Consider the following 23,764-nt stretch of genomic DNA (forward strand, 5'->3'; position numbering starts at 1 on the left):
TGCCGACAGTAGGGAAACTTCCCCTCACCCCCAATAGTTACTATCACTATGAGACATCAAAGGCAAGGTGACATGGTGGGAGACTAAAAAGGAAGTATGTGGAAGAATAAGGTCAATCCAACAGATCAGACCAAGAAAAAAATAGTTTAAGCAGAGGTGGGCAAGAACATACCGTGTGCCTAGGGCCAGGAGCTGGCTCAGGAGGTAGATATGGGAACAGGCTAAGATGGGAATTAGGCCAAGTTTGGGGACAGGATGAACTGTTTCACTTCAGTGGAGAAGGGTCATGCTCCTAAATAAGACAGAGAAACTGGTTTCCAGCTATGTTGGACACAGAAATTAATAAAGGAAAAACATCCATGATAGCCATCCAGGTTGGTTTCCAATTGTTTGGTACTCTCAGCTAAGACAGGGGTGGAGCACAGCTGCCATGGGCTTGATGGAACTGTTGATAAGCTTTCTGCTACTACCTGCACTAGTCAATTACTCCTTGACTCCAGAGCCAGCTCTTCTTTGGAAGGTTCAGGTACCTCCTAGAGGTATACTTTCTTCTCCAGATATCCTTAGCCAAGTATGTCTGTAAAAACTACAGTGTTCCTTAGAACTCCTCAAAATACTGGCTGCTTAGAGCTCCTCAGCATGAAACACCGTACAAGCAACCCTGGTGCTATGGGGAACTATGACTGTAACAGTCAGCTCAGGCCTAGTAGTGGTGACACATGCCTTTAGTCCAAGCACTTGGGAGGCAGGCAGATCTCTGAGTTTGAAGCCAGTCTGGTCTACAGAGTGAATACCAGGATAATCAGTGCTAAACACAGAGACTGTCTCAGAAGAGCAAAAGGATGGCCCAGAGGCTGGTTGTTTCAAACTGGGGAGGGGATCTGCCCAAGTAAGAATGCTCAAATCATGCTAATTTAGCCCTCGCAGTCTGATCACTGTTAAGTGTGTTCTTCATCGTGGATGGAGGCAGCTAGTGATTGTAGAGAACGCAGAGTTTGCAAAGTCACTTAAAAGTCATATGGACCCAAGTACTGGTTTGCATACCTTCACTGGTATCTCATGTCTGTTATGTAGAGTAGTTAAGAGATACGAATTCATTTTTTCTCTACCCAGAAAGCTCATAACTGGAGTAACCCATTAGGGTACTTATTTGAATGAAAGAACTCCAGAGATACTCCTTTCTTCCCTGGAGACAGCCATGATGGCTATACTTGGGTTATTATCTTTTTATTGGGATTTACGTTCCAAACAAGGTACAAAGCAGTGGTGAGAGGATCTTTGAGGTTGCTGGGTGATAAGGAAAGACCAGGCTTGGCTACATGAACCACTGCCTGAGGCCAAATGGAAACCAGGACTGGAAAGGATCTGGGGAGGGAAGACGGGTGCTTAGAGGAATGCATGGAGATCAGCGAATTGTATATCGCACATAGGGGACCTCGACGTCCTCGCCACTTTCATCGTTGCAGCACAGCTCAAGCACCAGTGCCCGAACATGGCGGCCCAGCTTTCTCTTTGACACTCGGCTCACAATCTCTGTCATCCTAAGGGAAAGGGGTGAGGGTAAGGTAAGAGGGCCAGGAAGACAGATAATAGAGGAAGGGGAGGTAGGTGAGGGCACAAGAGGTGATAGGTAGGAGTGGAAGAGCTTCAAAAGCTGAGGTTCCCCACCCAACACAAGGAAAACAGGGCCTTCCCCAGCCTACTCACGGCTGATCCAACCGTTCCTTGAGCTTAGCAGCTGGCATGAAGAAAGAATAGAGCATGGACACACCCTGGGACAGCATGGTGATCTCTAATTTGTGCTCCACCTGGAAGGCAGGAAGGGGAAACACCAGTGTTAGGATGGTGGAGGGCCAAAAGGTTATCTATATATACATCTTGTCCTCTAGGTGGGAGGAAAGGGAGAAAGGACCGTACCTTAAAGTAATCAAGAAACTGCTTGAGGGTCATCTCCTCACCATTAGGCTGTAGCCCTTGTACTTCAAATCGATCCCACAATGTCCATTCTTGATTATAGTACTGCAATAAGAAAGAGAATAGGACCATTCCAGAAGTCCCTGCCCTCCCTGCTCTGATGCATGCAGACCTAGTTAAGTCAGATCATAACATTTTGTTCAAACCCTTCTCATGGTTCCTGTATCACTGAGTAAACACTGAACCTTTACAATGACAGGTCCTATACCACAAGAAGAACCCTATTCTCATCTTCTACCCACTATCTTCTTTTTTTTTTTTTTAAAAATATTTATTTATTTATTTTATATATAAGTGCACTATAACAGTCTTCAGACACACCAGAAAAGGACATCAGATCCCATTACAGATGGTTGTGAGCCACCATGTGGTTGCTGGGATTTGAACTCAGGACCTCTAGAAGAACAGTCAGTGCTCTTAACCACTGAGCCATCTCTCCAGCCCCCCACTATGTTCTTAATCACTCTGATGTACTCACTTTTATTTCCTTAGTACTCTTGCAAAAAAGATGCAGGCATATTTCAATTGGAACTCTGACTTAGTGACCAGGTGTAATGCAAACCAAAGCAAGTTCTATTGAGATAGAAGCTCCATCCTGTATGTGGGCACCTACCTGGTGACGAGGTGCAGCAAGAGGTTCCGAAAACCCAAAGAAGGGCAGGGCCAAGTTCAGGAAACCATTTTTGTAGGAATCAAGTTGTTGGTGCCCCTGAACTACCTTGTAAAGCTCCAGAGACACAAGGCCAACCACAGCAGCTGTGGTTGTGGCAATAGCTGGGATAATCTTCCCTGCAATCAGCTTGCTCTGAGAAACAGACCAAGGAAGATGTTATAATTTATGAGACTAAAGGTGAGAGAGAGACAGAGACAGAGTGACAGAGACTGACTCTGAAGGTCTACAGAAGAGAATGAGCTATAAGGAACTGAAGCCCAAGAATGGACATAAGAATATCAGGCTTAAGTCTCCTGACCTTGTGCCGGTCTGCGGGGGAAATGTCATAGTTTTCAGCCCGAAGATTGGATGCAGCAACAATGAAATCCATGTGGAAATTGCTGTCATCATCCTGAATAAGAGTAGATCAGATGAAGTTTTTCTGGATTCTTGGAACATAAGTATCTGCCAATACTGATTACCTGCTGGTCTATTCGTGCTATGTGGCAGTCCATGATCTGCTCACTGTAAAGGCTTGGACTGGCTACATAGTCCTAGATCCCCATTCTTTACAACCCAGTCTATGCTTAGCTCACCCCAACTGTCCTAAACAGGGCCCTTTCCAAGTACCTTCTCAAAATCAATAGGGTACATCTTAAATCCTGGCAACTTGTCTGGGCTAGGCAGTGTGGCTTTGAGCTCCTCGAGACGGCTGTCATCTGCACAAAGAGAAAAACACAGACCTTTAGATGCAAAGAGTAAGGTAGAAAGCCTAGGGTCAGGCAAAGGGTTAGTCACAGATTTTGGAGAGATATCCTAGAATCAAGGGTCAAAGGGAAAAGGCAGAACAGAACAGAGAGAAAACCTGAAAAAGATAAGAACAGTGGCTATCAAGATCTGGAGAGACACTAGGAGCAGAAACCTTAGAGTAGAGTGATCAAATGGATAGGGTGTCAGTCAAGTCCTGGGAAGATAATGTATATGACACACAGAAGACATGGTGGGGAATATAGGGAAGTATAAGCATGAATATACAGAAGGATCAGAGGGGAGATAGAGAAGATATGAATCGAGACAAGATGGAAGATGAGATGGAGAAGGAAACAGGCCAGAAGAAAACTAGAGGGAGCCTGTGGAGGAGGGGGAAGAAAAGACTAAAGGAAATACACAGACAGGAACATGAAAGGTAGGTATTTCAGAAGAAAGATGGGGAGTGATTACAGAGCTATACAAACTTTACAGGAAGGGAAGGCACGGGCCTTATTAGGGTAAACACATATACAGAGAATCAGGGTGGGAGAGTTGTATGGATGGGAAGACATGGGACATCTGGAATGAGACAAAGTGGGCAAGAATCAAAGGAGGAGATCCCTGCTGGAGATCACTGCCCCTAGATGAGGAGAAGCAGAGAAAAGAATAAAATCAAGGTAAATGTGCACCAAGCAAGAAGAACAAAGTTTGTTTTCTTGGTAAAGAGGGAAGAAGTAATGGAGGGAGGGAGGGAGGGATGGGGAGACTGAGATTGTCTTCATTTCAGGGGGAGGGAAGTGCAAAGGAAGGTGAGAAGTCACAGAACTATTAGAAGACTAATGAAGGTAGAGACAGATATGGGCAGTGACTTCTAACCAAATGGCCAAACACCCTCACCAACAGAAGCATTGGCGCTCTGCAACTCCTGGTCAGAAACATGGATCTTGACACCAGACTTGGGGGTAAACTCTGGGACTTGTACTGACTGCAGGAGTGAGGCCACAGCAGCTCGGTCTTGGGAGCCAGTCAACCCATAGGTCTGGGCAAAAAGGTTGGCAGCAGCCATCACATAATCCAGATGCAATGTCTAGAGGAAGGCAGGGCATAGTAGGATTAACACATCTGCCCTTGGATGGGAAACCACCACCTCCTTCCCACCTACCCATCCTCTGTATCTGACCCCAGGAAAATCCAATAAGACTTACATTGTTAACATCAAAAGTAAGTGGGTGTGGACAGCGTTTGGGTCCAGACCAGAAAGGGGCTCCTGAGCTGGTAAGCTAAAACAAAGAAAGAAAGTCTCAGGAGCAAGATCTCTGAAAATCCTAGATGCGCCCCAATTCATTACCCTTGGCTGGGTCCTAAAGAGGGCTGGAGCCAATCCTCTAAGACCTACCCTGCAAGGTCCTGGCTGAGAAAATCAATTCTTAGACACTTGCTTTACTTGCTAGTCTAAATCACTAGGTATGTACTTACTATTAATAAATAACAATGAATGAGGATTAACAGAAGGCCCTGTGAAACATATCTAACTGTTCTTCCTTCAAGCTAAAGAAAGGTATGGAGAAATGACTTGCTCAAGTTTTAATAAATGCTGACTTGACTTCCTTGCTCTTAAATCAAGGAACTCTGCCTCCAGGTTCACTACAACCCTGATAAAAATCAGGTCAGACATAGCCTACAGCACAGTGAAAGAACAGCAAGAGAACCAGTTCTCTTGCTTCAAGGAATGACGGATGAAACAAAAAGGTCACTTTTCTGACATCTCTTGCCTGGACTAGTAAATGGCAGAAGCTACTTGAGTCTGCAGCAAATTGATCCCAACGAAACCAAACAGTTACACTACCTGATCGGGAGGAAAGTTGTGCAGCAGCTGCCGAATGTTGTTACAGTACTGGGTGTGCCAGTGGTGGCAGGCCCAGGTCACACAGTCACCCCAAGTCTGTGGTCGCTGCAGCACCAGGCTGCGCTGCACAGCCTCCAGCACCTCCAGTGGCTGGGTACCTGCCAGCCGCAATGTCCGCTCCACAAATTTGGAGTCTCTATTAGGGAACAGAGGGGACCAGGGGGTAAGATTACATAGTAGCCACTGAACTAGGCTCCATGGCAATCCCACTTTCTCCACGGAAAGGTCCTCATCTTGATTCTCTAACAACATAAGAACTAAACATTTAAGCATGCTTTGAAAAGTGTACACCCAGCATTGAGGGTAACAACTAAAGAAAGCAGAGAATGTCTTTGGTGGCAGGCAGGGGGGCGGAGTGTGGAAGTTACTCACGTGAGGTACTGATTAACATTTTCTGCTGGCTGTTTGAAAAGGCCTTCAAATTCATCCCGGGCCCACTGCAGGGAGAGCAGATGACTTTTATGGAATGATGGGCAAAAAAAAAAAAAAAAAAAAAAAAGGCCTCCACAGGTCTGTGAAAGTCATCATGGATAATGCAAGTTGGAAATACCCAACTACTTTGGGAAAGCAGAAGCTCTCAACCTTTCCCACTCCCTCATGAACCAGCAGGATCAGAAGTGGGTGTGTGATAGATAGGATTGGTCTTTTCCCTCCACTCTATTCCTACCATCCGTCCTGAATGTGTTGAACCTTAGCACTAAGAATTCTTCTAATAGCACTACAGCTATTCTTGTGGCTTAGGTGTTTATCACATAGTAACTAGGTGAGGGAAATAACTTCTTTTTTTTTAAGCATGAAAACAGTACTTTGGAGCCATGCATGGTGGCACATCTCAGCACTTGGGAGGCAGAAGTATCAGTTCAAGGTCAACTTCAGCTACACAGCAAGTCTGAAGCCTGTAAGTGTGGTATAGGTTAATTTTTTAAAACAAGATTTTTATATAAACACTGTGTGTAATAGGTGCCCACAGAGGCCAGAAAAAGGCATTGGATCCCCTGGAACTGCAACTATAGACAGTTGTGAGCTGCCACATAGATGTTAGAAAATGAACCTGGAGATATAGCTCAGTGGTTAAAGAGCACTGACTGCTCTTCCAGAGGTCGTAAGTTTAAATCCCAGCAACCACATGCTGGCTCACAACCATCTGTAATGGAACCCTATGCCCTCCCTCTTCTGGTGTGTCAGCTACAGTGTACTCATATACATAAAAGAAAAAAAAGAAAATGAGCCTGGGTCTTCTGTAAGAATAGCAAGTGCTCTTAACCACCAAGCCATCTCTTTAGCCCCAACTTAAAAATTATGTGTATGGGTATTCTGCATGTATATTAGTATGCATGCAGTAACTACTCAGGGCACTGGATCCCTTGGAGCTGGAGGTAACACCATTGTCATTGTGGATAGCCATGAAACACATTTCATGTATAGGCCTGTAAATAACAGGAAGCCAAGGGCTGGTAAACATGGACTGCCCTCTTTCTTTTCCCCTGAGCACCACTCACCTGTAGAGTGTGTTCGATGGCATTGGGAAAGTTTTTCAGGGTACAAATGGGGATGGATTTCTCTGGTGGATCCTGGCTAGAACTGTATGATTCTGTCAGGAAGGGGATCACCACCTGCACATTGCCCTTCGTGCCCAGTGTGCCAGACTCTAGCAGTGGCTTCCGATAGTACACACAGCGGCGATCCATGTACATGCCTGTATGATGGGGATGAGGACAAGAATGTGAGAGCCTTTAGACAAGGAAAGAACAGGAAAACCCAGATTCTCACCCTTCTGCCTTTGCCTTCTTTACCAGCCTTTAAAACTTACGGGCATCTACATTGTCCAGGGCATTGGCCACGCCATCCAAATTTTGGAAAAAATCATCATCATAGATGCGCTCCGTGTCAGGACCTACACGGTTCTGGTGGCTTGTCACCTGGATGTAAGGATTCATCTGGCGCACAGCTGCAGCGGCTGTGTCAGACTTTAACTTCTGTGAAATCAGGAGACACAGTTGAGGGTAGAAAGTGGGTGTATTCACTCATCATAAAAAGCTGTGTCCCTGAGCATTCATCTAATGCTAGAAGAACCAGACCGAGTTCAGGAGGCTCCCTGGCTTAGCAGAATATTCTAAGATAATGCCACATGGCCAGGACTGAGCTGGAAAAGATGGTGGCAATGAGATGGAAAAGAAAGCAGAAGACAAGCATGTATTATAGACAATGGACTAGCCACCTGGTTCTTCATTGACCTACTGTTCTTTAAAAGAGCAGCACTGCAAGTTAGAATAGATTTGTCCAAACCTAACCAGATGGTTTAATAATAAATAAACATAAGTGTTATGAAATCAAAGTCAGGTCACGTCCCTCCTATGCTTAAAACCTTTCCATGGCTCTTATCCCCACGTAAAGGTAAAGGGAATTGGTTCCCAGGACCTCTCAGAGTGGAAATGAGATGCTCCTTAAGAAGCATAATGAAATCTCCAAATTAACCCCGTCCCCTTGCTAGCCCAACTTGCTTCTTTACCCTTTGCCAAGTGCCAAAATTGACTATTTTATTGTAGCATTGTATCTATCTATATCCCTATATCCATCCACCCACCCACCCACCCACCTACTTATCTATATATCTATATCTATCTATCTATCTATCTATCTATATACACACACACATACATTTTTTGGTGTTTTGAGACAGGTTCTACATAGGTATCATGAAAATTACTTTGTGGACCAGATTGGCCTCAAACTCTGCCTGACTCTGCCTCCTGAGTGCAAGGGTGGGCTGAACTATATCTGTATTAATAACGTATCTGTCCTTTATTATTTACATTCCTCCATAGAACCTTTATTCTTTTTAGTTTTTATTTTTTAAGACTGTTTCCTTATAGACCTGGCTGTCCTTGAACTCAGAGATCCACCCACCTCTCAAGCACTGAAAAGGTATGAACCTTTTCTTGCCTTATTTTATTCTTTATTATATCTCAAGTATCTACAAAGTAACTCCTAAAGTTACTATTCAGTGAATAGCCTAATAAATAAGAACACTAGACAGGTAACAATATTGGCCTTATAGAAAGCGTCATACCTGGTACCTCAGTTTGAAACTGAAGAGTCAATGTCATCCTTCAGAAGGCCTGTTTCTAAGTGGCCCTTGACTGAAGTCTAGGAATTTAGATTTTTGGAAAACTCCCCGTCACTACTCCACCTGATAATGGCTCAGTGTGCCTGAAATGTTTGTGTGAACAATGTGTATGTTTAATCACGCTCTTTCTCTCTAGATTCAGGAATTATGATACACAACCAAATCCCAGTAAAAGCCCTCGGTACAGATGAACAGGTTTCCCTGGCTAAAAACTTTTCAGGAGTATTGTTATATTTGTTACAGGGGAAATCCACCTTCTGCAACCCCACTAGGAGATTAACTCTTGCTAGGAGATAACTTTTAAGATACTTGCTGCTGACTTTCATTCTTTATTGATTGTGCTGTGTTCTTTTTCTGCAATAAATCAACCACTAGTCCTCCCAGACAGTCACTGAGTTTGGGGATATTTTTGGGAACCTGCAAGACAACTGTGCCAAAGCAGCAGTGATAAGGGCTGGATCATGATGGCTCGGTGGTTAAGAGCACTTGTTGGTCTTTCAGAGGACTAAGTTTTGGTTCTCAGTACATCTGATAGCCCACAACCCACTTATAACCCCAGAATTACAATTATGGAGGACCATTATACTCTTCCAGTCTCTTCAGGTACTAGGCACACACACAGCAGGCAGACATACATACATGCAGGCCCTCATTTATACATGAGGGCTGGGATTAAAGATATGCCACAGTTGTTGAGGACCTGCACGAAAACCAAGCTGCACTGCTGCTGTGTAAAGGGGGGGGGGATTGTGATCGGATGTAAAGTGAGTAAATAAATGAGGAAAAAAGAGGTGCCACAACACACCTAGCTAGAAATAAATTTTTTAAATCAACAAAAAATAGAAATGAAAGGGCAGCTCAGCGGTAGTCTTTATAACTAGCGACGTAGCATGCAGCATGCTAGATAGCTCTAGATTCAACCTCCAATACTGAAAAAGAAAGAAATTGACTTGATGGTTGTTCAGAAAAAGAGATGAAAAGAACTGATTCAAGGTAGGGCTATTTAATGTTTGCTGAATGAAATGACAGAAACAGAGGCTGAGAAGGGCCCAAGAAAAGGTAAGTATATCTCTACTAGAAATACTGTAGACAAGACAGGAAAATGAGATGTCAGAGACCCATCTCCTACTCCCATCCATCTCACCGTGACATCCCAGGGCCGGAAAAGAAACTGTCGGTTCAGATTTGATTTTTCAATGGTGTCCATGTCTGTGACCACGACCTCTCCACCCTCTCCACAGCCTAGTCCAATCATGGCAAAGTTCTTGAGCAATTCACAGCCAATGGCCCCTGCACCCACCTAAGAAACAGTCAAGAGGAGACACGGTGGCAAGTCAGGGTGATACAAGTGGGTACAAAGCCACCCACTGTTCCTCATGCCTGCTGGAGGCAACATGATAGAGCAAAAAGGTCTACTGCCACATGTCCAAGCCCCAGGGCTGTAAGAAATGACCTTTCATAATCTGAAGATGAGACCAAGAGGCAATAGGTTAAAGAGATACAGAATAGGAAGATTAATAAAAAGACTCTCCCATTTATAATTCAGGAGAGAACCCCAGGAAAGGTGGCCAGAGACCAACCAAGGGAGGTGAAAACTACTCACCAGGAAGTACTTTTGCTTGCCCAGTTTCTCTTGAAGGTCTGAGCCAAATACAGCTACCTGTCCATCATAACGGTTCTGCCGCTGAGGAATATGAAGTGAGGAGGGTCAGAGAGAAGCAGTCCAAGAAACACTCCCAATAATGCCTTCCCTCCAGCCCATTCACATACTGGGAGGCACTTGTCCTCTGTCAGAGCCTCTTTGTCCTCTGGGAGACATTCAAGAGCATCAAAGTACAACCACTGCATGATGGGCATAAACTTTCCAGAGCAGGCCTAGTGAAGGAGAAGGAAAGAGGAAATGGCCAGTGTTAATTAGGCCCTCACACATTGAATAATAGCAAATAAGAAGCAAGACAAAACCCCACTAACCTTCATGACTTCCTGGGCAGCAAGGCCCCCAATGAAAGCATTTATAGGTGCCAGGTCCCCAGCAGCAACATAAGCTAGCTTCCGAATAAGGTCTTCATCCAAGTTTTCCTGTTGCACTGCAGGTAGGGACCGCGCATTTACAGCCTGAGCTAGGGTCACCACTTCTGTTGCATCTTCCTGGTAGGGCAAAGGAAACAAGTAAGATTTTCTCAGGAGACTGTAAAGGGATGGACAGTTGACAAGCACAGGTATGGGTGGGACTTTAGCACCAAGGATTTCTATCCTGGCTGGCTTCTGGCCCAACTTCCTACCTCATTTCGTGGTCGAGGTGGTCGGTTGTGCTGAGCACAGAATTGGTGTAGAGCTTGGAAACCAATGTGCAATTGAGCAGGGCGAGAAAACTTGGCAAAGTCAGTCATTACAAAGTTAGGCTCTGCCAGTGATGCTGGCAAGGATTTCTGTGGGAAAGCAGCATATAAGAAGAGAACAAATGAACACTGAATTTGTATAAGTCACAACCCTCTGGCAAAATAGTTACATTACATTTCATAACAGTAGCAATGAAAATAATTTTATGGTTGGAGTCAATCAATATGATACAAGGAACTGTATTAAAGGGTCACAGCAGAAGGTTGAGAACCACTATTCTAGAACCACCCACCATGAACTACTGTCCCCAATACTCACAAAGCTAATCTTTTTAGGTACTTTGACCTGACTGACGATGCCTCCACGGATGTAGTCAGAAAAGTTGGAGGTGTCACAGATACTAAAGGTATATGGACCTAGAGTATAGAGTAGATAGGGAGGCTGTCAGTCTTACATGCCATACTTAAAGTTTACAAAACTCAAGAGACAAGGAAAAAAAAACATATACCTGACCCAGTGTAGACACCAGGTACTCTTTTAACCACAGTCCCCATCGGGGATCAGAAATTAAGCTAGTTCAGACACCATGAGACTCGTGTCCCTGGTCCCAGGTCTACACTGATGGGCTGCTTTTCCCCAAATCAGTTTAGACATGATCAGATCTTTTGATCTGCCCTGTTCAAAACACAAGTTCTTTCTTCTCAATTCAGATCCTAAGGGCTCACATTCTTACTAACAATTCAAACATAGTTGGTTGGTCCTTCTTCCCCATGTCCATTGACTCTGGTGAGATCCTAGGTTCTCTGATCCACTGCAGTCACTCAAAATACAGCTCCCATTACTCTGAACCCAGGGACTCCTCTCTTTTAAATCTCCTAGCCAGTTCCCCCATGATACCCCAATGGTCCCAGCTCACCCAGCACTTTGATCTCTATGGGCTGACATCCATTGAGTTGGATCATGCCCTGTACTTCTGAGAATGACACAAAGTCACCAGTCTCAAAGCCATGTCGGGCCTCATCAAGGCAGGTAACCACACCGGGGTTGTCCTGGTTAAAAAGGAGGCATGTCAAGTTATAAGAGTACAGAGAGGGCTGCCATTGCCTATCTGTCTGCCAAGATCCCTGGGGCTAATTTCCTTACCTTGGTGACCATTGAAACCATAGCACTAAGTGGCTGCTCCCCATTGGAATCTGTGAGGACCATTTCCTCTCCAAAATCACAGAAAAGTTGCCTGTAGAGAGTGGCAAGAGGACTGATGCCTGAGGCCCACACAAGGGCCAAGGCATCTTTCAAGATGCATTGGATGTGTGCTGAACAAACTTGGCACATAATAGAGGGGATACAGCAGCACTAATGTCACAGGGAGAGGTGGACGCACAAAACAGAAATGTGGGTTGTAGAAGGATGAGGGTCTTGGCTCAGGAAAGGATGTGGGAAAAGGCGTGCAGAAGTGGTACTCACCCAAACAAGCCTCTTGTATCTGCTACCACTAGCTTGATGCCACGGGCATGACAGAACTCACCCACTCGAAGCTGCTCTTCCAGGGGGCTGTTGGTAAGAACTACCACCTGTGGAGAAAGGGAGCTCCGGTCAAGAGGCTAGAACTAGGAGGAAGGGGAGAAGAAAGAATAATAGCTGGTGGAAGAGGTTCAGGCAGTCATGACGGCAGTTATCCTCCTAGTCCTCCAGGCCTCTCTCAGAGTTTCTGGGAATCAGATTCAATGAGAGTAAAACACAGCAAACAGAAAATGAAAGTTTAGAGCATGTTGGGGAAGGTAGAATGGTACTGGGCAGAGACTGCAGAACAGCTGACTCATTTGTTTACTAACTGCCTACAACCATGCCATGCGCTTTGAGACATAGGCAGGGCAAAATGAAGGCAAAGTCTGAGCTCACTCTTACAATATCTACCTGTTGATGGTTCCCAAGATGGTGCCCACTCCATTACAATTTTTGAAAGTGCTCTACCTTCTCCAGGAATATCCATCTCTGCCCACCAGGATGAGCTCCTACTACTATGTCTGATTGTTGTTGCTACAGTACCTTGGCCCTTGGGAACCTCAGTCCCTGAGGCAGACTTCCAGCTCTTACAGCCTAGGCTTTTTAACTAGTAAATGCCTGTGCCATCTCTTTCCTGTGTCCAAGCTGCTATTCTCCATGCTTAATCCTCATGGGAACTCCATGAAGTTGGTACTTTTGCCATTCCTATTCTGAAAACGGAAAGAGCAAGGCCCAGGATCTAAGTGACCTGTGTAAAGTTAATACCAGAAGAGCTAGACACTCATAGCAGGACACTGTCTCCACCCTTTCCCCAAAGGCAGGCCCAAGGTCTCATCATGTCTGCATCTTTTCTGCTCTCATGCATAATGCTTGATACCCAAGACAACGCATTAAATAGTGAACAGTGCTGAAAATACAAAACATTGAGTTCTTTCTATGAAAACCAAGCAGGAGGCTGAGCAATCACCAAGTACCTGGAAGCCACTAAGGAAGTCCTCAACGAGAGGCCCAGTGTAAGCAGTGACAGGTACATAGCTGTTGAGCTCAGCAAGTCGGGGCTGGGATACCTCTGCTCGATTTTTACCAATGTCCTCCTCCCGAAGGTAAAACTGTAAGAGACAGGTGGGCAGGAGGATAAGGCTGTGGCACAGAAAAGCAGGTGTCTCAGCAGGGGAAAGGATGTTGGGAAGAGATACCTGGGAGGAGAGATCAGCCCACTGGGCAGTGCCTTGGTCATGTAGGGTGACAGCCTTGACCCCACCAAGGATGATGTTCTTAGCAATTTCTACACCTAGGCCCCGCAAGCCTGAGACAAGGACGCTGGATGTCTGGAGCATTTTCATTGCCTCATGGCCCAAAACGTACCTGTTAAGTTAGAGGGTACTCCAGGTTATGGTTCAGCCCACCCCATCCAGTTCTTTCAGTGCCCCTTCCCACCTCAGGCAGACTTCAGCCTGACTTACAGCTGCCGGGAGTAAAGGCTCTCATCTATGTCTGCTTCACTGCCGTTCTTCGCCATTCCCTGGAAATAGAGAGCAAGAATGGGTTCAGGACAACATGCATGCATCGGGTGTGGGGTATGGGCAAATGCAGACTAATATGAAAGAATCCCTTCCCTACCACCATACCTGCCAGTCTCCAGGGGGAAGATACTCACGTTGGTTGGCACTGAGGACACTTCGGACAGCACAGACTGCGCAGAGGAGCAGTTAGAACCTGGCTTTGGATCAGGCCCGGACACGCGACGTTTCTTGGACAGCGGCGAGCTGGACATCTAGGGGAGAAAGACAGGCCAGAGGTAAGCCTAGGATATATTGGGATATTTTTCTGGTTTGATTGGATATTCTCTGTATTTACATTTCAAATGTTATCTCTCCCCCACCCCTCCCCTTGCCTGCATGAAGGTGCTCCCTCTCCCAACAACCCTCTCCCTCCTCAGTGCCTTGGCATTCCCCCACAGTGGGAAAACAAATCTTCACTGGACCAAAGGCCTCTTCTCCCATTGATGCCAGACAATGTTATCCTCTAGTACATATGCAACTGGAGCCATGAGTCTCTCCATGTGAACTCAGTGGTTGGTGTTTTAGTCCCTGAGAGCTCTGAAGGGTTTGGTTGGTTGATAATATTGTTCTTCCCATGAGGTTGCAAACCCTTTCAGCTTTAAATACAGGGTCTCACCATGTAACCTTGATTGACCCTTGAACTAATTTTCTACATATTACTTGTAATAGTGGGGGAAGATTTAAGCATTAGCAAATCTAGTTTATGAAAGAAACTGGCACATAAAGATGAAGTGGCTTATCTAGGATCACACCACTGTCATACTCAAGATCTGAACCAAGGTGGTTTGGCTTGCAAATCCACACAGCTGATTGCTAAGTCATTTTGTCTTTCCCTAGCCCAGCATATGAAATAAAAGGAAGCAGTCTATTCAGGGAAGACTGGAGGACAGATGTAGACTGAGGAAATACTCAGTTTTCAAATCTTGTCCCTGATCCATATCATGTAAATCTGCTCCCTCACTTTGTAAAATGGGTGAAGAGATAATATATTTCTATGAGTTACTGGGATGAGAAAAGATACAGACCACAGGCCCTAGGAAGACTCAGGGCAGAGCTTTACAAAGCCCAAACCCTTCTCCCAGTTTTAGGACTAGACAACAACTCAAGCCAATAAAACAGGGCGTATGAAGAGAGAAAATACACACTTCTACAGTCTCTTCAGAATGTTGTCTGTCCCTTCAGTAGGTTAGCAGTAATGATAGATGAATATTTACTAGAAGTCCTGTGTCAGAGGCCACACTAAACACTTTACTAGCCTTGTCACTGCCTGTCCCCTGGGCAACCCTGTGGGAATTGAACTACTATTTACCCCAGCTCACAGGGAAGGAAAAACTTGATCAAAGTTCCCACTCAGAGTGGTTGAACTGAGATCAGATCAGATTCAATGACTCTGAAGTCCAAGCCACTTCTCAGAGTTAGCAAATTTCATGCTCTCAATTGTCCTGACCCTTCAAGGCAGGGAGGGCTTAAGGTCCCTGCTGAACAAATGAGAAAAGCTGAGCTCATATAATCAAGTGACATACTAGATCCCAGAGGGAGTGGATAACAATACAGTCTGCTGTTAGAAGTAAAGTCTAATGTGGTGGATTCAGATGCTTATAAATAAGAGGATAGGACCTAGAATCACTATGTAGGCCCAGTGGCTCTTCAAAGCACCAAGCCTTTGTGTGTACGCTGAGTTTTCTGTTCACACAACTGCTCTTAAAATGAAGCCCTTTCTGACCCTGAAGACCTCCAACATACCTAAGATTCCATCTTAGCACTGTCACATTCTAATATGAACACAATGACAAGTGTTTCCTTGTGTCAGCAGAGTAAAGGGCTTTGTCTAACATTAACAATGCTTGTGAACTACATAAATAGAAAGTGAAAACTAGGAGAACTTCTCTCACTTGCCCTGGCTCATGTCATCTGTCCAGTTTGTATGGTTTTCCTAGGTGAGTTGTGTCAGGTCCAGCCCAGACTTCTCAGAGATGGGAGGTAAAGAAAGGGAGACGGGAAGTGGGAGGCTCCCTAGGGTCAATGTCTGCCAGTGCAGTTGCTGGAAATGCTTAGATCCAACTTGGGTAGGAAGAGAATTGATAAACTAGGAGGAAGAGAAAATTACTATTTTTCATTTAGTGGCAGTGACTTGGCACAAAGATTTCCTCTAAGCCCATTTTCTCCAAAAGCTGGGAGAAAAGGAATCTCCCTCCTGATGAGGCAAAATAGGCTATCTGTGGTCAAAACTCAATGATCTGGAGACAGAGGCTCCTCCCAAGGCACCCACAGGGGCCTCCATTACTTAGTTATCTCCTTTCTCTTGTCATTGGTTGGTTTGTTACAGGCATTTTCTTTCTCCACTCCCATCAGACAAGATCCAGAGCCAGAGAGAGCTCTTTATCAGACCTTTACCTCTCCACCCCCACCCACTGCTGGCAGCAAGGGTCTAAGTAAGCAGTTTGGGATCACTGTTCAAAAGTCGACTTCAAAGCCAGGTGCGGCAGTACAAGCCCACAACCAGAACACTTAGGAAGCAAACGCAGGAGAACTCTCAAGTCTGAGGCCAGCCTGAAATATATATATATATACACACACACAGTGAGACTCTATTTATTTATAAATAAACAAAAAAACAAACAAATAAATAAGGAGATTTCAATTGCCAGGTTTTGGAAAGCCCCTTTATCAAGGCAAGCAGGAGGAATCTGGGACAGAGACTCTGGGACAAGAGTTAAAGACCCCCCTTAACTTCCATCCCCCCCCCAAAAAAACCAAAATAACCCCCCCAAAACAATCTCCATATTTTTTCCCTCAACATGTGCTCAGTCTTCTCTGTTAGAATATATTTTCCAAAACTTACTTGGCAAAACTGAACTTAAAGCATTTCAAACTTACTTGAGTTCTCCAAACTGATGACTAAAGCCTGAGAATATTCTATTTCCAAAGCAGAGAAAGGCTGAGTAAGGGAACCTGGGATAGGTTTAGGAAGCAGAGCCAGCTGAAGTAGAAAAGATACTGTACAGGGGAGGATGCTTGAAGCTTGTCCCAGGCTGAGGCTTCTGGGAGGTTTTAAATAAGAAATCTCGAGGAGTGTGAGAAAGGTATCAAAGGAAGTGAATGAGCTCAAGGAGCTGTGAAGGAGGCCTTATAAATAATGGGGGTATCGGATACAGATATTAAGAAAGACTTAAATCTGGGTCTCTAAAAAGAGGTGGGAGAATGTAGACCCTGAGACTACTGCAGGAAAATTCTGGGGCTGGCAGTCTTAGATTTAAGTGATAGAAACCCTCCATCAAAGATAATGGGAATGCACAGAAAAATGTCTTTTATACTGACACTATAATGCCCAAAAGCCGTGAGATTAAGTGCTAAGAGACTAGGGAGAGGTCTCTGAGGGCAGACTCTTAGAGAGGGATTTCTAATGGTGCAACACAGGCCTTGTGTGGCTCTAAACAAGTACCACAGCTGCTGATAGGGTGGAGAAGGGAAGATGAATTTCAGATAGTTCAAGTCTTAAAAAGGTACAAAGAGCTAACTAAGCATGGTGGGGTTCACCTTTGATCCCAGCATTAGTGAGGCAGAGCCAGGCTGGTCAGTATGAGACCAGTCAAAGCCACACAGTAAGACTCTGTAATACAATAATAATAGGTTACCAAGCAAATACTGGCTAGATCTCCAAATGGAATTAGGTTTCTCTAATCAATTCTGTGACTCCACAGTAAATAGATACTGAGGTTTTTCTACTCCCATGGAAGATAAATGGGGCTGTTGGGGAAAGGGGTATCTGGCAATGATAGAGGTTCAGTGAAGTCAAAAGCAAATGCTGAGTCTCTCTGAATGATACTGGGAACCTTTAAAAAGGGTGAAGGCAGATTCTGAGGCCTGTTGGTAAATTAAAAGATCTAAAAAGGAGAAGCTAGAATGCTGGTCTGCTTTTGAAGGCAAAATCTGAGTCTAGGATGATGGTTAGATGGGGCTACAAATCAAGAGTCTGAAAACGTAGATAGTAGCAAGAGATCACTAATGGAGACCTGTGTCCAAACAGGTCCTCCCTGGTGCCTAGTCCCCTGAGAGACAAAAGGAAATATACTGGAGGTTAAGGATGGCTGATGGAGAAGACGACGAACCTTTATGAACAATGAGAACATGAAAAAGGGGGAGTCCCCAAAAGCAGGGATTCTCTAAAGGCAGATGCTAAAAAGAATCTAAAAATGCTAGGCGTCCACAATGGAGGCTGCTGTGTCAGTAGTATTGGGAAATCTCAAATGCAGGAATGGGTTTCCCGCGGAAAGGCCAGGCAGAGAGCTTTTCACCGGGCTTAATACAGAAGGTAGCTCTGAGGACGGATAGTATCCTGGGGGGAGGGGGAGATTCTAGATGAAAATTCTAGACAAGGCTCCTCTTTCAGAAACGAAGGCCACGCGGACCTTTCCTGAAGCCCTCTTAAGCCATGAGAGCAAATACTAAAGGGCTACGAGGAGTCTCAAGGGAGATTTCGGGAGAGGTCTTCAAATAGCACACAAGTATGGACGGCTTTCACGAGCAGCGACGCCGAATTCAGGTGCCTTTATGGGAGACTAGCCTTTATGCGAAACTGTGTGGAGTTCTGATAGGAAATGCAAGGCTCAGGATCCGACCAAGATATTTTATAGTTAATAGTGCTGAGCCAGAAGTCTCCAGAAGCAGAGATAGGGGTCTGATGTCAAGGTCAGATTTCGGAGCCCAAGGGAATAGGGGTGGTCCCAGGCAGAAATGATCCACCCGCCCCAGGATTTGCACACCCCCACACCCGCTTGTCTAGTGATTTTTAATACGCAGAACACCGCAGTGCACTCAGACATCGTGCTGGCAGAGAGCCAGCATGGACCCTCCCATACCTCCCAGAGCCCTTGCGCTTCGAGCCAGGTGCAGAGAAAAGCTATTACCAATGCCGGTTCCCCGGGTCGCGCCGCCGCCAACTCCTCAAGGAGCCGAAGTCAAGCTCGGCCGCCACCCTCCTGTTTCTCCTCCTCCTCCCTGCCGCCTGGGCCAGCTAGGATCACTGTCGCCTTCTCCTCCCGACTGCTGTGACTGTGGTCTTCCCTGCCACACTCCTTCACCCAAGCAGCCGACACAAGATGGCGGCGGCAGAGCTCAAGGCCGGAACAAAACCCTGGGCCCCACCCCCAGAAACCCGGATGCAAGAGGACCGCGCCCACTCATGAATCATGTATTTTCCCTGCCCAGTTTGGGACTTCTTTAATTAGAAGGAGAACAGCTCCACCAAGTGGCTCTGGAGGTAGTAACTAGAAAAACAGGCAGAGCAAGAGGCCATGCCCCATGAAATACGAATAAAGAATTACTGCAGCTAAGCTGTCAAAGAAATCACAGAAGAACCTCAAGGCCATTATTCCCAGTTGTGAATTATGAAGCAAGGCGATGGGTTTACTAAGACTAGGCTACCAGACAGTAAATGTTAAAGCATGACAACCACACCCCATGTTCATGAATAATGAATGATCTTGCAGCTGCCAGGAATCAAGGAGACCAAAGCTACATCTTATTCATGAATAATGCACGAGACTCAGTGGGATGGAACAAAAGAGGCAAGCCTGTCTTATTGCTCTAATACCCAGGAAGGAAAAAAACAAAACAAAACAAAACAGGGCTACTGCAGGAAAAACCGCACTCCTCTGGCCCTTAAATACTGAATGAAGCTTCTGGAGATGCTGCAGTAGCAGCTCAGCATGAAAAGAGAGAGGTCAAGAAAGGTCGAGCCTACCTACCGGGTGTGGTGGTGTACACCTTTAATCCCAACACTCAGGGCACAAGCAGGATTTCTCAGTTTGAGGTCTGTCTGGTCTACAGAGGGAGTTCCAGGACAACCAGAGCTACACATAGAAACCCTGTCTCTGGATGGTGGGGGTGGGTAGGGACACCAAAAGAAAGGTTGTACCCAGGCTGCGCTTATATGCACGGTGCCACATGCCTTTAATCTCAGCACTAGAGAGGTGGAAGCAGGAAGCTCATTAGTCTGAGGCAAACCAGTTAACAGGAATCCCTGTCTCAAAAAAAAAAAAAAAAAATTCCCATCCAGTTCATGAATTATTTATGAGGCTTGAAGGGCAGCCTCCAACCCAAGGTGGCCCCACCCAGCAAGCGGAAATTAGGAGACAATGGTCAAGCCATTTGTCATAAAGGATAACCCTGCAAAGCCAGAGTGAGCACAGTCCTGGCTCCTCATCCTTGACTACTTAGGCACTTATCTTGCCTCAGCTAAACGAAGACTCACCATTTGCCTTTGATAGGCAGTGATAATGATAAAGAAACTAATCCACCTCAGTTGGAGAAGTAGAATGGATAAAGCACTTCCTCAACACCCTGGGTTCAATTCATAGAATCATAAAAAACAAACAAAAATCACATCAATCCCCACCTTAAAAAAGCCACTGATGAAATGTGTTGAGAATATGTCCAGAAAGGGTCTTAGAGCAGTGTTGCCACAAGGCCCTGCCACAATCTTCAAATATATGTAACTAAAGGTAATATGTAGACACATTTGCATTAATCCAAAAGTACTTACGTTGAGGATATATCCAGCCACTACAGAAATTATCAACTTGAATGTTTCCAGATCAGAAAATGAGGATTAAGAACAAGAACTTACCTTGTGATTGAGTAAATATGTAGAAAGGGTTTAGTACAGTGCCTGGCACATAGTACCATATAATTAGCCTGAGCGGTAGCAACACAATTTTCTTAAAAGACAGGGTATGTTGGGATATGCTAGCACAGCTCCTGTAATTCCACAGTATGTGGCAGGCTTACACAAAAGGATCATAGTATCTACCAAGTTTGGGGGAAAAGAGACAGAAGTAGACACACAGAGAGGAAAGAAAGAACAGAGAGAAAAGGGAGAGGGAAAGAAGAGGAAGAGGTAGAGAGGTTTGAGACCATGCTGGTTTTAAACACCCCTATTCAAGAGATCCTCCTGCCTCACTCAACATCCCAACTACTCTTAATTTCACACAGTACTTGGCTGACTGAGGCAGGCAGGTCACTAACTCTAGGCAAGCAGCAGGAAACACAGTGACAGACTAGGGGTTGGGGGAGAGAGGTGGAGAAGGGAAAGAAAGGGAAGGGACAGGAGTTATGGAGTGCGCACAAGTAATGACACCATTAAACTGACCTGGGGGCGGGAGCATTATCCAACTATGAAACCTGACAGATCAGATTTGAATCCTAGTTCAGCCATTCACTGTTCGGCTTTAGGACAAATTACTTACCTGTCCTGTATCTCAGATTCCTCATCTACGAAGTAGGATGAAACCTACTTTTGAGAAGTTGTGAAGATAAAATGGATTAATGAAAGTAACTATATGGGTGTAAATTATCCTTATTATCCTGATACCTACTTTCAGGCCAGGTTTAAATGCTGGAACCTGTGAGGGAAAGCTAACAGCGGATCAAGGCTACTCCCCTCATAAATTATGCATAGCACCCGTAAAAAAAAAAAAGCTTTTTAAAAAAACCCTCCGGGCGCTACTCACCTTCACAGATTATTGTATGGGTTATCAATAAACTCTAGTTTGTGAGGCAGACTTCGGGATACCCAGTCAACACGCCCCTTCCACACGCTGATCCGCCCCCTAGAGAGTAATTCATAAGCTGACACTTCTAGTGAACCAGGTGCGAAAAAGGGTTCGCACCAAAGCCCCACACCTCATAAATGAATCAAGTAACAGCCAAGGACCGCTCAGCGGCCCAGTAGCCCAACGTCCGCTCGGAAGATCTCCGCAGACAGTTTTTCCTGGCCTCGGTTGAGAGGCTCCTCTCCCAGCGTCTGGGCCCCTGAAGTGCCCGGGTTTCAGAGCCCAGAGTAAAGCAGCAGCCACACGGACCTCATCACCTAGTCAGAGGTCACAAAGGCCACTGATAACTTCACAGTGCCACGTCTGTGCTGAACGTTCCCACTGTCACCCGGTCTGGTCCCAAGACAAGCTCTCCTCAACTCCCGCCTTGACTTTAGTAACTTCAAACTTCTCTCCTCTAGGAGAGCCCCAAAATTCTGCCCGCCAACAGAGTATTCATACACAGACCCCGAGCCTCCCCCAAGCGCCCCCTAAGCCCTGCTTCCAAGGAGTGTAAGTCTGCGTCTGAGAACTACCTCATAAAACAGACTCGTAAATGCCACCCGAGTCCCGAAGTACCGCTTCCTAAGGGTCTCCTCAAAAGTAGACAACCACAGAATGCCACCCGGGCCCCACAACCTCTAAACATGCCCATTAGGGATTCCCTGAAGTTAGAATTAGAGACGCACCCTCTTCCTAATTCTGTCCAGAGGCTTGGGAGCAATGTGCTCCCGCTCACCCCCAGTGCTGGGCGGAAGCCTCGCCTTCCTTCTGGAGACAAACCGAAGCCACAGGGCAACGGAAGAACAAACCACCTCGGTCGTGCAAAAAGAACCAGAGTTTGCGCGGAGCTCGGAAGCGCGGGGCCTTAGAGGGCCGGGTCTGGGGCGTACCATAGATGCCTGGATAGAGGGGCGTTTCTTCCTACTTCTGCGCCTTTGGCGCCGGTTTCAGGGCCATATATCCCCTGCAGGTTGTGGTACGACCCTATCGCGCGATGCATGCTGGGACTGGTAGTTCTGTCCCGCTAATGCCTGGTGCACGTGGTGGGTATCAGCCCCTAGAATATGGGAAAATGTAAGCCTAGGTTTATTTCATAGAACTGTGTGCTTTGTGAGGGTGAGAAAAGGGAACGGAATATGATAGAGCCTCAAGATTAGAAGATACATCCAACCCAAGCGTTGGAAGGCTGAGACTCTGGTGGCTAAAAGCGTTCATTCATTTTTTTTTTTCCGTTTTGTGGAGCTCAAGATGTGGGATAGGTGCGGGCACTTCTTCCTTGCCTTCTTGGAACAATATTCTACCGTGAGAAAGTCCGTAAACACAACAAATAAGAACAAGCAATAGCCTCACATATACATGTGCATTATATAAGAAGTCCGTGACTATATAAATGACCATGTATGAACATAAATACATGTGCATGTATTTAACAGGAACTCCTTATACTACTTAGGCTGGCAGAACGTGCTGTACAGCCCAGGTTGATCATGGACTTGTGATACTCCTTCCACCAAGTGCTGAGATTATTTACAGACATGTACCACCATGCCTAGCTGCAAATGTTAATATGTAAATGATTTACATCTGCTTCTATCAAATGTATCTTATATTTAATGCATTGTGCATATAATTATGACTGACTAAACACTGTCTATACAGCTAACTGTATATATTATTTAATATGTAACTAACCATATGTCCCTTAACAATAGTACAACAGAGATAGTATCTAAGAACTGTCTTGTATGTCTTGAATGAACTTATATTAAACCAAATGGTACAAGCTTGCTCACCTAAGATACATGGTTTATCCCAGGACTTCCAGGCAAAACACACACACACACACACACACACACACACACACACACACACACACATATTGGGCTAGTGGTACTGTGCATGGTGGTAAAATGCATGTGTAAAATGTGCAGACCCTAGATTTGATCCTTGACAACAACAACAACAACAACAATAATAATAATAATAATAATGTAAAACAAAATAACAAACACAGAAACAAAATGCTGGATAACAATAAATTTTCAGTTTCATTTTAATCTTTTGGGAACAGACAAATAAGCTTTCTGTACATACACCATTGTACATGATAGTTGCTAAATGCTATGGAGAAAAATAGATCACAATAAAGTGATTTGTTAGGATAGGTTGCAGCTTTACACAGTGGTGGTGTGTAAGCAAAGGTATTTAACATAAAATGCTTCTATCACCTCAGATTCAGTATTTCAAATATTGCCAATGACCACATTTGTTCATTTGAAAGACTTCTTGAGCACCTATTAAGTGCAGAATTCTGGGAACACAACAAAGATCCCATCCTTGTAGTAGTCAAGAACA

General features: G+C 45.2%; 1 protein-coding gene across 2 annotated transcripts; it reads right to left on the reverse strand.

Moving 5' to 3' along the window:
- Positions 1 to 1,193: 1,193 nt before the first annotated feature.
- Positions 1,194 to 22,232, reverse strand: UBA1 (ubiquitin like modifier activating enzyme 1). 2 transcript variants are annotated; one of them, XM_080910847.1, is made up of 27 exons: positions 22,096 to 22,232; positions 21,326 to 21,424; positions 13,910 to 14,026; positions 13,716 to 13,774; positions 13,449 to 13,617; positions 13,227 to 13,361; positions 12,214 to 12,320; positions 11,893 to 11,983; positions 11,666 to 11,798; positions 11,068 to 11,165; positions 10,692 to 10,838; positions 10,381 to 10,557; positions 10,180 to 10,284; positions 10,013 to 10,093; positions 9,554 to 9,709; positions 7,093 to 7,258; positions 6,782 to 6,978; positions 5,655 to 5,719; positions 5,223 to 5,418; positions 4,582 to 4,656; positions 4,274 to 4,463; positions 3,257 to 3,345; positions 2,946 to 3,038; positions 2,588 to 2,779; positions 1,918 to 2,019; positions 1,708 to 1,808; positions 1,194 to 1,541 (listed from the first exon to the last, which is right to left on the reverse strand). In XM_080910847.1, exons 3-27 carry the CDS (start codon positions 14,024 to 14,026, stop codon positions 1,406 to 1,408), a joined length of 3,177 nt encoding a protein of 1,058 aa, XP_080766973.1. In that variant the 5' UTR covers positions 21,326 to 21,424; positions 22,096 to 22,232; the 3' UTR covers positions 1,194 to 1,405. The 2 variants fall into 2 exon arrangements, with proteins under 2 accessions (XP_080766973.1, XP_080766972.1); XM_080910846.1 differs by lacking the exons at positions 21,326 to 21,424; positions 22,096 to 22,232 and adding an exon at positions 18,722 to 18,925.
- Positions 22,233 to 23,764: the final 1,532 nt, after the last annotated feature.

Source organism: Micromys minutus, assembly GCF_963924665.1.
Source record: "Micromys minutus genome assembly, chromosome: X".
Taxonomy (NCBI): Eukaryota; Metazoa; Chordata; class Mammalia; order Rodentia; family Muridae; genus Micromys; species Micromys minutus.